This window comes from Microcaecilia unicolor, chromosome 6 (assembly GCF_901765095.1).
Source record: "Microcaecilia unicolor chromosome 6, aMicUni1.1, whole genome shotgun sequence".
Lineage (NCBI taxonomy): Eukaryota > Metazoa > Chordata > Amphibia > Gymnophiona > Siphonopidae > Microcaecilia > Microcaecilia unicolor.
The window spans coordinates 84107182-84124146 of record NC_044036.1 but is presented as its reverse complement, the minus strand read 5'-3'; the positions used below and the strand labels follow the sequence as shown (position 1 = coordinate 84124146).

At 40.2% G+C, this 16965-nt stretch overlaps 1 protein-coding gene across 6 annotated transcripts in view; it reads left to right on the top strand.

Annotated features, from left to right (window-relative positions):
- Positions 1-16965, top strand: part of RABGAP1L (RAB GTPase activating protein 1 like) — an 803631-nt gene that overhangs the window by 743561 nt on the left and 43105 nt on the right. The window contains exon 22 of one of the 6 annotated variants that reach the window (XM_030206424.1): positions 3221-3472. The exons of the other annotated variants lie outside the window; for them this stretch is intronic. Within the exon in view, the coding sequence (XP_030062284.1) occupies positions 3221-3235 (15 nt within the window). The 3' untranslated portion in view covers positions 3236-3472. Of the gene's footprint in view, positions 1-3220; positions 3473-16965 lie in introns of those variants that run through there. 6 annotated transcript variants of the gene reach the window in all.

Below are 16965 nucleotides of genomic sequence, written 5' to 3'. Positions count from 1 at the left end.
AGGGTGTGTGTGTGAGAGAGAGACTGTGTGCAAGTGTGTGTGAGAGAGAGAGAGAGTATGTGTGTGTGTGTATGAGAGAGGGTGAGTGTGAGAGAGAGTGAGTGTGTGTTTGTGCCTCATACAGTAGCTGACAGCAGGAATGACCATGCTGACACCATCAAAGCGTTGCTCTCAGTATCTCTATGGGAACAGCTCTGTTAAACCTGTTATCTTCCCCTCCTCCCCTTTTCTTGTTCAACTTCAGAAACCGAAACCTACTTCCCCGCCCCTTTCCTTTAACCTCTTAAAGATGTTACAACCCAGGCATAGAGAGTGAGGTGCAAATTATTATATAGGATGTGATAGTGAAACAGCACCACCCACTGGCAGGATGGACTGTTGCTCAGTTTAGAAGGAACAGTGAAACCAGCTTAGCTTCTTATCCCTTAAACTCTCCAATCCTCTGATAAGGAGAGTGGTCTCCCATATCAGAAGCATCAAGAGCAAGGCAGTGTAGCTACTGGTTTCTCTACAGCACCAAATCCATGAAAGCTAAAAGTCCGCCCCTTTACTATGGTGACTCTAAAGCAAGCCTGTCTATAACCCAAACCATGAAATTCCCCAACAAAGTCATTCAGTTCGACAGTCCCTTCAATAATCTTCACCAGTAGTGGCAAATTGAAGACATGGCAATAACTAGAAAGGCTACAGTAGTAGTAAATGCGTCTTTTTTTTTTAACAGTGAGGGGATCAGTGCTTTCTTCAGCGGGGTAGGAAAAGTCCCCTGACCAAATAAGCTATTTCTAATCTGAAATAATTTATTTATTATTTATTTTGTTGTGCTTGATTAAAAAATTATTTCAAAGCATGTGAGCAACTGAGATGAAACACAGCAAACAAAATTTGTCTCTATAACAAAGGAAACAGTAAGAGGGGGCAGAGGTTGCACAACATAAAGTATTCAGTAGGCTTTTGTCAACAGAGAACACATGAGGAAAAAGAAAACCCCCCGGAAATGGCTTGCACGATGGTAACCTGGTGTTAATTGGGCTTCACAGTGCACTGCTCGGTTACTGCCGGGTCAGTGCGGGAGCCCTTATCGCCACCTCAAAAGGGTGTCTGGGGGATTTTTTACCCACCGCGGTGAAAAGGGCCCTGGTGCTTGGGAAAAGTGCCCCCCCCCCCCCCACCACCACCACCACTAGCGCAGGGCTGCTTTTTACCGCAACTTGGTAAAAGGACCCCTTAAAATTCTTGTAAGGGGATTCAGACTGAAGTTTAGGTGGAAGAGAATTCTATAAAGAAGGGACTACACAGCTAAAAGCAGTCTTGCATGATGAGTCCAACCAAAGCTTTCTGTGACAAGGAACTATCAATAAATTCCATTTTGATGACCACAGGTTCCTAGAAGGGTAACAGGGAAGGAGGAGTACATGTAGATATCCTGGAATGCCTGATGCTTGATGGACCAACATTAAGATTTTAAATTTTAGTCTGAAAGAAATTGGCAACCAGTGCCAAGGTAGATAAGCCAGATTTTGCTTCCTTAACAATCCAAGAAGGGCAGAGATATAACGAACAATGTAGTAAATTTGATTTTTGTTGCAATAGTGTCTAATTTCTTCAGATTGAAAAAGGACCTGATAAGATTTGCATAAAGGCATAGATGAAGTTGGAGAAGTTGAAATGCCAGCCACCTGATCCATAATGTGTTCAACCTTCTCTGAAACAAAAACTAGGAACTGAATACAGCAGTTTGTAATGAAGGTTTGGCTTTAATGATGGTGGTGCACATAAATGCCAACATTTCCAAATGATTGGGGTGTCAAACACAATACAAATTACCACTCCCTGGACACAGTGAAGGAGCATGCTCACTATTGGGCAGATGAGCAGAAGTAAACGTGGGCACTAGAGGCTATTAGCGCCATACTAGTGCCTGCGTTTGCTACCGGCCCATGATCAGAGCCCCCGAGCACATGAAACAATGCGCTCGCGAGCTCTGAATTCAACTAGCGTGCAAATGCATGCTAAATAGGGCTCTTAGCGCAAGCAGCATGCAAATACATGCTAAACATATTCCTCCCCAATGATCAGCGAGTAGCGTTCCAAACATTGGCACTCTGTCCGCCGCAAAACCAAGGTTTTGCAGACCATTGGGGAGGAATAGTGAGCCCTGTTCAGCATGAGCCCTTTTCAGCATGCTTTCAGGCCCTCCCCCCATTCCCCCCAATACAAACCCCCCTGGAAAAGCAGAACCCCGACCCCCCAGGAAGCGACACAGGGGCTCAAGATCTGGTGAGTCTCCAGCCACCCTAACCCCCCCCCCCCCCCACATCCCCTCAAAAAAAGCCCTGGTGGCCCAGTGGACTGCAAGTGAAACTCCCCCAAAGCTGGTTGCCTAGTGGCCCTCTTTCCCATACCTTTGTTGGAGGAGGGAGGTATACCCCCTCCTCTTCCAGCAGCGCTGCCTTGAAAATGGCGGTGCCCAGCCCTGCCCATTGCATCCGGGGATGCGCTGGGTGGGGCTTCACACCATGGCATGCTCAGGCACAATCCTCCCACGCTTTACCCTATGATCAGAAATAATGCCGCACATAAATTTGCATGCTGTTATCTGATCATAGGGGCGGTAAAGCCCCACGCTGTTCCAGCGCTATTTTTAGAGCGCTGTTTAGAACAGCACAGGGCTTTCAATCATCTGGGCATATTAGGGGTACTCAGCTTCAACAAAGCTGGCTCCTCTGATGATGCATTGTTTTGGTGATACATCTATCAGATTCGTTGGCTTTAGGAAAGTCAGGAAAAGAGCAAACTCTTCATTTGTGATCAACCCTGTTCAAGTAGAACAGTAAGAAGATTGCCATCACCAAAGTTCTGAACGTGGATATCCTCAAGATAATCCACTAAGTTTAAGATCCGATTGTTTTATTTTTGGTTTAATTAAAGAACTTTGCTCCCAACCCTAATTGTTGTGTTGGACCTACTGTGCATATTACAGACTAATAGATTCCTGTATGACCCAGGAGCATCTCCATATTTCAGTACAGAGTGCATAGACCTTGCGACTTTCCTTTTTTGTAGCATTAGTCATCCTGATCCTAGACAGTTTGTGTTTTTAATTTTCCTTGGCATCACGTTTGCTAATATCAGAACTAGTTCTTTGCATCTAAATAAGAAACACGCAAATGCTTGACTAACGATTACCCTGCAGCCAAATATATTATTTATTTTCTTTCAGTTTGTATGTTTGTAGGTAACAGTCTGCTGCTGTTGCACTTTTACTGGGGACCCACATGGGACATTCAGAGAACAAGAGAGCGGTGACTCTCCTCATCATACAGAAACGGGAGGAAATGGCATAGACTGTTTTAGCAAAAGCTGTGCATGCTCCTATCTGCACTGATATTTAGAAGATGATCTCTTCCAAGACTGACATCAGAGATCTTTGTTATTTATGTTGTGTGTTTTCCGAGGCTCCTGCTGCATCCCCTTAAACCCTCAGCTGTAATAAAGCTATGAAAATATATGGAGCAGAATAACCTTGTTGTCTTTTTCCTGATGCTCTTTTAACTGTTGTAAATTAAGTGACAACAGTCCTTCTGTATAACCAGCTGAATCAATGATTTTGTTATGAGGAGGGTTTGCTAATATATGTGTAACAACCCTAGGTTAAACAATCCGAGATTACTTGCAACCAAATAATTGCTGTCAGATTATTTTGGCATGTAAATTCCTTCTATTCCTTTGGGATTCCAGGTTAACTAAATTGGGCCTCTGTTGTGTTACAGCCCCACAAGCCTTTATTTGCAACTGTCCAAGATTTTCCCTTCATTTTATAACCCTTCTAACTCACTTAGGGGGTCTTTTACTAAAGCTTACCTTGAGTTATCTGCAGCAGGGCCCATTTTATTCCTATGGGCCCTGCTGCAGACAGCTCGAGCTAAGCTTTAGTAAAAAAAAACTCCCATAGCCAAGTCATTGCAGCAGCAGTCCTTGGAAGCCTGAAATCATGTGCCCTAAATCCAGCCACTAGGTGTCACTATTGCACATCCCCATAAGGACCTAGTAGGTGGAAGTTCTGACCTGAGGATCCACATTTTTCTGGGCCAAATTTTAGTGTTCTTTATGTAGAGCAACCCTCTTTGCAACAAAATAGCTTCCCAGTCTAATAGCTAGAGGAAGGAAAACAGTTCATTTAAGATTTAAAACTTGTAGTTTGGGTTTTTTCATGCCCCATTATGGTAGACATTAGTGGATGATACTGAATTTTTTCCATGTGTTGTTTGATTTCTTTGAATGCTAGTTCTGTATTTAGTCATGTTTCTTTAAAAATGGTAAGCTTGACTATTTTGCATTTGCAATTAATTTTCATAATGAATAACAATGTATGCATAGCCATTTATGGCAGGTGAAAAGCAAGGAGAAAACAAATCATGGAATATATCTTATCAAAACATGCGGACCGCATGAGGGAGCCTGGCTAACTCCCGTGGTCAGTGGTGAACCCGGAAATTCAATGCTGAAGCGGAATTTTCAGGGTTTTGTTGGTAGCTAAAAACATAACTGATTAAGCCAGCTAAGTTACAGTGGTCAAAGATAGACCTCCTATTTTTACACAGGTCTATCTGGCCACTAAATTTAGCCAGTCAGCCAATGAATATTGGCGCCAACCGGCTGTGTTGCGTGACATAGCCAGTGTCTGGGCTAGCTGCTAAGCGCTAATATTCAGCTGAGATAGCTGGCTTAGTCAAGCTGAATATTAGCGCTTAGCCTGCTTAAGGCTATTTAACTGGTCAGGAGCCATTCTTGGCCGGTTAAAGAATTTTAAATATCACCCAGACAGTCTATAACAGTCTATGGCAGCGTTTTTCAACCAATGTGCCGTGGCTGGTCTGCAGGTGTGCCAAAGGAGTTGAAGGTCATTTATTAGTAGGGCTAGCTTAATTTGTGTCAGAACGGAGTGTAACGTTTAAAGATTTCTTCTTTCTAGTGATCAGTGCCAGCAATTCATACAGCCTGCTTGCGCTAGCCCCGGAGCCTTCTCTCTGATGTAACTTCCTGTTTCCATATAAGTAGGAAGTTACGTCAGAGAGAAGGCTCTGGGGTTTTCACAAACAGCCTGAATGAGTTGCTGCTTGCTGCCGCCGACCACTGGAGACAAGAAAACTTTTAAAAGGTAAATGGTGGGGGGAGGGGTCAGAGACAAGGGAAGATGCCTGACTGGAAAGGAAACAGGAGGGAGAGATACTGAACTGTTTGTGAGGATGGAGGGGGGTGGAAGAGAAGGTAAATGCTGGACTATATAGTGGAGGGGAAAGGTAAAATGCTGGACCATGTGTAGGGATGCAGGTGAGAAGGAAGAAGGGAAAATGCTGGACCATGTGTGGGTGGGGGGTGGGAGTGGAGGTGTGCCTTAACAGTTTTAGTGCCATTTTAGTGTGCCATGAGATTATAAAGGTTGAAAATCTGTGGTCTGTGGGGCACATTCTCGAAAGAGAAAAATATTTTAAAATTGTCATAAACCACCATTTGGACTGATTTCTTCTCAAAATGTTTTTCTTTTTTTTTTCAAAAATGGCCTGAAAAAAAAAAAAAATGTGCAGAGCACAAAAGCTTCTTACAAACGTTATTTTTGAAAAAAAAAAGACATTTTGCTTTTTCAAACATGGTTGCATTTTGTAAATAATTTGGGGGGGTCTAGAACCCCTCCAAGAAGGCTAGAGTGACCTTAATCTGACTCCATCTCTAAATAGCGCTAGTACTGGGGTAATCAGGGGGTTGTGAAGTGGGTTGTGAAGTTCTAAGAGGAGTTGCCACTGAGAAAGACGTTAGATCTAAGAGACCCGCATTAGTCCGCCTCTCAGCACTGGCAAGGAATAGATACCAGCCTTATGACAAACTGGATTTAGGTTACAAGTTATACAATGCCGCGAAAGATAGCCTGATATAGCAAAAGCATTTATACTTACAGCCTTTCATCATTAAGTTAAGCCCACAAATCATCATTTGGAATAAGGATTTTTATTTGCACATCAGACTTTAATCAGGTACATTCAGCAGACAGATTCTGGGTACAACCGGACAGAGCTTCGCTGCTTCCAATGTGTCGGGGACGGACTCCTAACTTAAGCCAAAATCACCCTTCTTTTATACTTTTTTCTCTCTATAGAAGTCTATGGCTGGACCTATTTTGGGACCTATTTTTTTCAAATATTTCTCAATTTCTGTGGTTAAACTGTCGTGTCCTGCCATCTGTTGTTCTGTACCCAACTCTTTCCGTTCCAGCTATTGCAAGTTATTTCGCAATTTCCTCTTTTGTCAACATGTTTTTCTCTTCTGCCAGAACATCTTATTCTTAGCATATCAGTTTCACTTCCCCTTTTTCTATTATCTTATGATCTAAGTTTCATCTTATAGAAAGACAAACTCCATTTTAATAAGTGCTACATTCAGTTTGTACGTTATCAGGCCTAGTCAGTGCTTTTCAGCTGTACAAAGCTATGTAGTTTGGCCTGCCACTATTCCAGTGGATAGATCTTAGGGTAGAACACATATTAACTTGCAAGAAAAGCAAGTCCATGCTCAGCCAGTCATAGATTTTTAAACCTAGCTGGTATTTTTACAGCCTGAGTCCTAAAATCTGGCCTTCCACCCTTCCGGTGGGCATCCAGTGACGGCCTCTTCCTGTACTATAATTATACATTCCCCACTTGTCACCCCCTCTGGAGAGGGGTGACACAAAGCTCGCCAAGCTTGTCATCATCCATTCCAGAAGGTGGTAAGCTATCAAACGAGAGGGGGAGTTTTGGTCTTACAAATTGTTAGAAGGTATGGTGCAAGATAGGAAACTTCATTCTCAGGTGATATATTATTTGGGCATATGGAATTCCCTTTATATTACCCAATCCCTTGGGCCTTAATCTTGATGTTACCCCTCTTAAGGCTAACTCAAACCTGTAGTGAGAGAGGTTTTATGAATGGGACAAATCCATGAGTTCATCTGCAAAATCTCATGAAGTATAGGTATGTGGGTAATAGCAATTTAAGGTGGATCATACTAATAAATACTTTCAGGTCTTGCTATGACTTCTATTATATCTGTTGCATAGTACATGGGGAGATAATCTAATGTATCAATCTCAGTGGTCCTCGGAAGAAATAGTGGTTTTGATTAAGCATTGTTATGGTGGCTCAACAAATATATGGTTAGTACTCAGATTGCAGGCTGTTTTAGGTTGTAGGTATTCAGAATCCTTAAACAGGTCGGAATTCCTGGACCTTACTATTACTCATCATTAGCATCCAATCATGAGCACTTAAAATTGGATAGCAAGTATGAGGTTGCCTCATACAGCAAAAATGGTGAATCCTATGAAACTATATATTAACAAAGGTCATGCATGGATCTTGACATATGCATAATGACCTGGAAGTATGGGACGCATTTTATATATCCGTTACCCCACTTGGAGCTTAGTCAAACCTACAGAAAGACATGCAGCTTAAGTAAGCCTACACCAAAGTTAAACAATTGCATAACTGGTTGATACTAACAGGGTTTACACCTACATTATGATATCATAGCCAGTATTAGGGTTTGATGTTACCCTTGTATCTGAGCAATATCAACGTCAATTTAAATTACATTAACAGAAATAACGGGGAATATTCTTAGAAAAACAATTAGAACAATAAAGGAAATAATAGGAAATAATAGGAAAAATAGAACCTTTTCAATATCTAGACAGGATTACTGCTAAACTGAAAATAAAACAAAATATGAGTCTATAATGTCCATAAACAGCAACAGTGATTCTCAAATAAAGTATCCGTTCTGAATTCTCTTTCATCGATCATGGTTGAGGCGGTGGAAGTGCAGAAGAATCTGGACTGAGATCTGGGTTTTCAAGCTGGCCTGCTGAAGGAAGTGGCTGGTCTTGAGATGGTTAGGCTGGTAACATCTGGTTCTGCGGCTGAGTAAACCCAAAACTTGTGGTCCAGTAAGTTGCAAGGTGTAAAGATTATTGCCACAACCTTGGGGGATCAAACATCATTTGGTCCTGGATAGATCTTGAAGACGTACTTGTGGTGTACAAACTTGGATCCTTCCATGTCTTTATTCTAGGCATGCACCATCATAATTAGTCCATAATCAGAAATGAAAGACAAGGTAAACATGGAGAAAACAGTGCTAATGAAGTGCAAAAGCAAAAGGGAAACCAATTTACATAAATAGCAATAGTATATATGAAAGTATATCTCCTGATTGGTAGGGGTCAACTGCAACCCTCTTAATACTAGAAATTGGAATTTGCATAATATATCCCCACTTCTGGCTTGCATAATGTGCAAGACAGATTGGTAATTATTACAAAGAGATGATCAAATAACAATAGTTAAGTATATGGAACAAAAGAAAAGGGAACAAAAAAAACAATAAAAATTTAGAGATGATGGTAAATGTTCAAGTTATTGATGTATGGAGGGCAATGTGTTGCCATCTATCGCCAATAGATATGGAATCTTCACCTGCGATGACTAACATTCACCAAGGGTTGAGCCCTCAGCTGCAGGAGGCCAGCAGGACTTATGAGCTAGATGATTCAGAAAGAAGGGTAAAGGCCAAAGCTTCTTGCAACTCTAGTAAGTGGAGAGCCTATCTCTTTCGCTCATGGACCAATCGATGCATCTGATGAAACTCACACTCAATAATGTCTCGTATCTCAAACCAGGTAATGTTGGGGTCTGTGCATCTGTCCTTCAATCTAGCGATTCTTTGCTGCAACATATCTTTCAGATCAGATATATTATCGGGTAGCTCTTCTTTGCTGGAAGTCGTCTCCTCGGTGAGGGACGTCAACGGAATTCCTGTATCCATCTGGGGAAAGGCGAAACTTAAACAGTGCAATTTATGTGGTTAATTTATTGGAAGAAATCATAATGCTAGCGGGAGTCATGAAGAACCATTGCGTAAATACAAGAATTAGACAAGGGGTTAGGAGGCGGGTCGTGGGTATAAATGGGGGCCAGGGAGGAGGATATGAGGGAAAATCGGAAGGAGGAAAATAAATAAATTATGTAAGAGGAGAGCATCAGTGAGGAGGGCAGGGAAGAAAATAAAAAGGTGCAAGAGTCGGCAGAACATCAGAGAGGAGGGCCATGAGGTGTATCCCAAGTATGGTGTGTCCCCAAAATAAAAAAGCATCGAAAATGAAAAATTAAAAAAATTAAAAAATGGAAAAAAAACACTCTGAAGGGTGTAAAATAAAAATAGGCTTAATAAAAAAAAATAAAAATAAAAACCAAATATGATACATCTGAATTGCAGCAAGGCATATTCAGAAGGCAATGCCAGAAAAAGGTTCCTTGAAAAAGACAAATGAAAAAAAAAAAAAAACATTCAAAAGTTATTGACCTTCACATAGAGTTTAAGTAACCCTTTTCAATCAATTAAAGAAGTAGGAAGAAGCATATTGCTTCAAGACAAAATTACCACGTGGCAAGAGTTAGTTGAAGCAAGGTGTTAGTTAAATACATAAAGCATAAAGTCCAGGACCGCTGCACACAAAATAATCTACACCAGTTTTTCTCACAGTCACTCACAGTGAAAGACAGAAAGATAAAAAGAGCAATAGTTGGCATTCCAGGGGTTATTGTGATAACCTGTTTTAAATAGAAAGGAATCAGAAAGTGGAGTGCATAATTTTCCCTATTTATGTCTGAAAGCTTCACCAATTCTCAATTCAAGAATACTACAAAATCTATGATCAGCGCAAAATGTTCCCCCAAATGGCCAGTTCAAGGGAATATTTCTCGCATTTATTCCATATAACGAATAATGGTTATTAAATATTTCTTCTTTCTTAGACAAGGAAAGAATGAAAAGCTTTCAGATATCACACATACCATAGAGAGATTTTAAAAACAAAGGCTTTATATTCATGGAAAAAAAATTAAAGAAGTGAATGTCACATCAATCTAAACAGCGCAACGGTTAAAGCAGTAAACATTTTAAAAATGAGCAATACATAGCTTTTATTTAAAAGGGATCCCGTATAAAGTAAAATGGCATAAATAAGTCAGTTCAGGTATATATAAAAAAAACATAAAATGAATATCCTCTGGGGATCGCTCATCCCTGCAGTTGATAAGAACTCCCCAGGGAAGGTATGTATAAAAGCAAATAAATAACTTTGCTGACTTAGTTAGGTCATTTGTATGGTACCATAAATATACACTTGCAATTAAACCAAGAGAAATATAAAATAAAAACATGTCACCTGTAATAGAAACAGAAACATCACAGCAACACATATACAGATAAATGGTTTCTGGATACTAAATGAGGAGCTGAGTACTATGAGTAACTGTGAACTACAAAATCAGATCGGGTTCGGAATACGCCTAGTCATTATGGACGGGTGGGGTGGGCGATTTTGATTTCTGGGCCAATGTTGAACTGGCAGAAGACATTTAGATGCATAATGTCCAATTTGACGGCAACGGAAACATGCCACACTAGCACGGCGATAGGGACTAGATTGGGAATCCTGGTTTCCAGCTTTAAGGCCTCTGCGATTGTCAGCATACCTGAATTGGGGGTTATGTTTTTCATAATCTGGCAAATCAGGGTAAACACGAGGGCAAGTAGTAGGTGAACTGGAACTAAGGATAGCAGGGTACCTAGTGCCATGAGGAGAGGAAAACAAATATAGGGTGGACGGGGTGCTAGAACTAGAAGGTGTGGAGGGGCTGATCTTAGAGGACATCTTAGCCTTCAAATCAGCAATCTGCAACATTGTGAGATTCCTGTGCAAAACCTGGTCCCGGCGGACCTCTCTTTGCCTATTCTCAATTAGTTGCCTGCAATAGTGAAGGATATGTTCCCGAACCTGTGGCCATTCCATGTGTTGTAAACCTATCGTCTTATCTAGGTTCTTCCTGACCTTAGAGGGTAAGGTCTGTTTAAGTAAGTAATAGAATACAGGGAGAGCATTGTCTGAGTCAAATCTTTCCTCAATCTCATCATGAAACAACTGCTGCATCCTAATTAGGTAAGCTTCAATCAGTTCTGACCCCACCTCCCATCGTTGTGAAGTGATGACGGAGAAATCTTTCTGGGCAGGGAAGGAAGTACGTATCTCTTGAAACAATTTTTCTTTAATCACTGTCAAGGGGGCACTATCATACTGATTCTCAGTCACAAGTTCAGCATAGCCTGCTTGTGTGAACAAATCAGTGATGCTAGCATGGGCGGTCCTGCCCAATATGACCTTCATATTTCCTACTGAAAGAGCTGTCCCTAGAGTGGCCTGTTGTAGTTTTAGTAGCCACTTGTTCCCTCCTTTAGTAATATTCGGGAGTCGCAGAACAAGGCCATTCAGCTCAGTTGCAGACAGGGGAGTAGTAATATACTCTGTATGAGGAAGACCAGCTGACATTCTATTCAGCAGGGGGAAAAGATTTGTAGCTCGGGAAAAGTTTAGCACCCTCTCCCCAGGAGGGGGTGGTGTGAGGGTGATCATATTGATTAAAATATCCAATGGTGGAATTTCAGCAATGATCTAGAACGTAGGTAGATAACTGTGGGCTAGAGCAAATATACATGAAACCCAGGCCTAGAATCAGTGGTTTGAAGCCATAAGTTAAGGACGGGACAAAATAAGTATCAGTGATAGTTGTATAGTTGTATAGTAGTGAAAATAAATTATATAATAATTTTTTCAGAGCCGCTATAGAACCCGATTTTGAACACAGTCCTAGGACCAAGGTTTTCAGAGAATACAGTAGAATTATGAAAAGAGCTAGGGGCGGTACGCCAATAGTTTACAAGAGCATGCGATACTCACGTGTCTTCTATTATACTCAAATTCTGTGTAGGAGGTCTAAAATATAAATGATCAGTCGGCATAAAGATCTACATACTAGTCGACATACAGAGGAGAGGTATAGAGAATTCATATTAAGATAAAGGTAAAGATAAGAATATACGCTAGTGTGTATGCAACTATGTATAAATACTGCCTTCCAGGGTAAGCCTCTGGTCAAGAGCCAAATAAGCGCCTCATCAACCACTCTAGTCAAGAGCCCACTAAACGCTTCATCAACCACCAGGAGCCAAAATACACGCATCCCCGGTGCCAGGAGCCACAATACACGCTCACTGGTAGAGCCCTAAATCAGGGAGTGCACCCATCAAGGGATTCAAGTACCCGTGAAAAAGGTACAGTGAATCCGGTAGGCAGTAACCCAATGAGTTTTCACGTGCTAGGAGCCTTAAACGCATCAAAAACGCATCAACTGTGACAAGAACCCTAAACGCTTCAACCAGCTCCCACTGGGTTTTCAATTAATCAAACTATAAATTTACGACCTCTGATTAGACTAGCTAGTAGGAAACGGTACAGAGGCGTCCCTCAGGAGTACCGGTGCTACAGGTTCTAGCCTAATTGGTAAAGAGGCAAGTGTTATAGACTGGGGGGGCCGGGCACACCCTGAAAACTGGGTGGTATTAATGGCCCAATCCCTAACAATTTAGGTACCGTCATCCATCCAAAGGACAAAAATTTTGCCCCGTAGAGGGGTGTAAGCCCTTCCCCTTACCTTTTGCCGGGCATCGGTACGTAAGCCAATGGTTCTAGCGTAACACAAATAGGAATGAGAGTAAGGGTATAGTATGTATCAGGGAAGAGTCCCTAAAATATACTTCAGAAAAGGAAAAGAGGGGTGGGTGTGGATCATTAAAAGGAGTTTAGCCTGTAACAGGGGAAAAAAAAACTTTTGGGCACCTTATGGGCGGCGGCCGATCCAGAAGACTTTAAGGATCCAGCCACGAAATAAAAATAAAGTGTACATATTATATGGTAAAAAACTGACCTACCTAATTTGTAATGTAAGGCAGAAAATAATACCGTAAAGTTATGTTGGGAGTTGTGTATGGAAACAAAATATAGACATTAAACAAAACATGATACTTCTACATACTATAATGAAAGTAACAGGGGATAACCATATATGTTACTGAAACACCGATTTCAACAAAAGGCAAGAAAATGTATATTAACAAAGACATTATAACATGTGTAGTCCGGAGCTATACCCCTAGAATAAATGAAATAAAGGCAAATACATATTAAATGCTTTTGGGGCGGGTACCGGATAGGTTGGAAGTAGCATCTAAACAGGAAAATATAAGAGAAACATATAAATCAATAAATTTTGAAACAGGACACCAGAATCGTGGTGCAAATATGACAAGTTAATACCCATAAGTATGACAAATTAATACCCATACACTCAGAAAAGGAACATAGTAAATAAAATAAACCCGAATGCGATGGCAGGAAGCTTTTGTGGCTAAACAGGTGAAAGGGGAAAAAAACAAATTAAAACATGTGATTCTTACACCAAGAACTTCCAATGATACGGCATAAAACATACATACTAATCAGTGACTAAAATGATATGTCTAAATGATGACAAACAGAACAGCTGCAGCATGAGAAGGAAAGAGAAGGTTGGGTTATAAAGAACCTACAGGAAATAACTGAAGAAGTTAAGCAACGCTGTATTCCCATGGCACGCAGCCATCATCTTCTCGACCGGAAAGGTAAAACATATTTTATATGCATATCTATTAAGGTAAAAGCAAAGAGATGCTTCTATATAGTACATAATACTTCTATTATCATATAAGTTATACAAGGGGTTATCTAGCTCTTAATGTAACAATAATCCATTGTAATTTCATGTGACTTTCTGTGTTGGATCCTAGTTCATATCAAACTTGTTATAAAGACTTACACAATTTAACTCTTTATAGAACCATATTATTTAAAAGCGATTGTCATTCTCAGGACGTGGAAATATTCATCCGGAAATATTATAACCTAGCTCATTATTACAAGTGTTTAAAATAAGCCAGTCCAGGCTGTATGCAGCCGGAGGACGAAAACCACAATGCAAGCGAGGAAGTGCAGTATATTAAAAAGCATCCTGAAAAAAACTAACACGATAGTACGGTGCAGGGGCTGTAACTTATATTTCTTTTAAATGAGTACACCATTAAAACAGAGCACCTTATCTAGAGAGTGAATAAGATCTCCTCATATCTAGCGCAGTATAACACAAACAGTAAAATGTCCATATATAGTACTAGCAATAGAAGCTGATGGGCGGGGACAGCATAACACCTAGCTTATAACGGGAGCAAGATATAATCTATATAGCGTCTAAACAGCAAACTGTAAAGGTATGTTTCCTAATTATGTCACAATAAATCAAACTACAAATTCAGGGAAACCTAGGCAATTATATATGAAATTATGCACAGCTTGGGAGAAAGAAACATCTGCTGGCATTGGCAACAACAGGAAACCGTAATATAAAAGTGAATTCAGAACCGATTACACAAGCTAGAAATGACCCAAAGCAAATGGCAAATAGGAAAATAAATGACAAATCTTAAGCATTATTAACTAAAAGTATAAAATTGTCCCAAAACTAATTGTAAATTAAAAGGGTGTGATAACAGCTGCTAGGACAAGTACAAATTTAATATTACAACTGAAAATAGTAGCCAAGAGACTATCAAAATTAAAAAGGAATATATTTCACAGTAGCGACTATTCAGGAGTAATTAAAAAGGACAAGCAAATAGAATAGCGACAATGAAATATCATTAGTTATATTTTATTTAGCACCTAGTGGATTAAACACGTAAAAGCAATAAAAAAGTGAGTTATGCAGACTGAAAGATGGCCGTATACTATGATAGCCAGCCATAAGTTACAGTATAAGCACTGACAATACATGAAGGAGAAGAGCATGCTTCTGAAGTCCAGATAGCTTAGAAAAACAAGTCACAAAGCTGGCCAAGAGTCCTTTTGCAAGGAGAAAGTATGGAAGTGAGATAAATTGCAACAGAATTTAACAGTCTTACAGCCGAGGCTGTGACAGGAGGGAGGGGGTGCAAAGTAACCGTTTTATCCATAGCCATAGCAGATTCCGCTACAGCATGGAAGTCAGTACAGTGTGAGGAAACATTGTGGTTAAGAGACTGCTTCCTGAAAGTACTATAGAGAGTTTGTAAAGAACCAGAACATATTTCAAAAATCAAGGATATGTACGGGTTTGCAGAAAATTGTTATAAGGATTTAATGTTGATGTAGGTGTTAGAGGGAAGGGAAATAAAACCAGAAGGGACGAGTGCTTCCTGTGCTTAATTTGAGTTCACCACTCACTGCAAGCATTGGACATTACGGCTACTGAAAATAGGACTATACAGCACACTGTAAGTTTAATTTTTCATTTTAAAACTTTATGCTGGTATAATTAATCAGGATAGGATTTTATCTAATCAAACATATTGCAGTTCTTAGAAACTATTATGTAAGGAACCAGGGAGTTAATGTTTGAGGAAGTATGACAATTCTAACTACGTTGCTACTTTAATTGCTCAGATAGACCGCCGTAATCATTCTGTGTTCATATGAAAGCTGAAACTGTAAATTCTACACTTGATACGGCAGCTCTTTAATGTCTTCTACTGTGTCTTTAAAATAACGGCAATCTAAATTTCATTACTACCAGTATATCACTTGATTCTGTAAAGTAAGGGTTAATTTTTAGTTTCCGGACTAAGGCTTCCTAGACGATTACAACTGAATTTATGTGCTAAGAAGTATTTTGTTTTGGCATTCTCTTGAGTCTCCCTCTGTTATAGAAGCAGAACAATCAAACTTAACACAATATAAAACCCATTTTTAGAAGGAAAATGCATTAAAAGGACAGACACTATAGCATTATATCCAAAGGGTTAGAAAGTAAAGGTCTAGGGATAAACGAAAACTGTGACATACACGCATTTATAAATGGAGAAGCTAAAGATATAGAAAAATGTGACTCAGGCAGAAATAAATCCCAAAAGCAGTGAGAAAGCAGTGGCGTGAGACACTAGAGAGGAAATTCTGGGTCTTACTGAGTGCAAGATCTACAGACAGATAGACATGAAAGCAGAACAGGAAAAAAACAATGGACGGCCCTAAAACACAGGGACAGTTGCCTTGAGAGGAGGACAAAGAATAAGGAGAGACGGAGATGACACAGGGATGGCTAGGAAAGCAGGAATAAAAAATGAGCAGCATAGCACATGCAGGAAACTATAGTAGGGAGATAGGTTAAAACTGGCATAAGGTTAAAAACACCAGCTTCTTAACGGCAAAACAAATTTTGTGCTTTCATATGTAGCTTGCATCCGGAAATGCTACAAGTATAGGAAATCACATAAAGACATTGGCAAAACCCAATTACCGGAGTGAAAACCACCCTCTTTTGACTGGACCATTAATTAATCCTATAAGTAAAAGTAATTAGAAAAACCATTATACAGATGTTGTTTAACTGTAATGGCAGGAAACCAAATCATATTACAAAAGGATGTACCGCAATAGTAACAAAAGGGTTTCAGAGCAAAGCTGTAAAAAGACAGAATCTGAAATGTAAGGGTTTTTGTAACAGAGAGGAAATAGAGAGAGAAAGGAAGCTAAGCGAGCCATGTGTGGTCATACAGAAAAGTCAAGGTTAAAAATGCAGAACCACATTGTGGGTTACGATAAGATCTACCAGTATGTGTTTTGCAGCATAAAAAAATTATAGAGGGAAAACGAAACCCGTCTCTAAGTTCAACTGTTCAAAGTGTCAGAAAACGGAAGATTTAACTGGGGGAAGGGAAGAAGAAAAGATAATACAGCAGGCAAATGTGATGAGACTTGTTCATTTCTGCGTAAAGGGACTTATATTGAGAAAAAATGAAATAGAGTAGTAAGTCAGAAAAGGACAGCGCCCACAAACAGAGCAGCTGAGAAATGGGGGGGCAACGGCCTAATAGTATGGCGCAGGGAAGGAAAGAGTACTGCGCATTTGTAATTTTATAAGCCAGAGGACAAGTTCTCGTTGAGAGGAAGCAGGTGTTTCCAAAATACA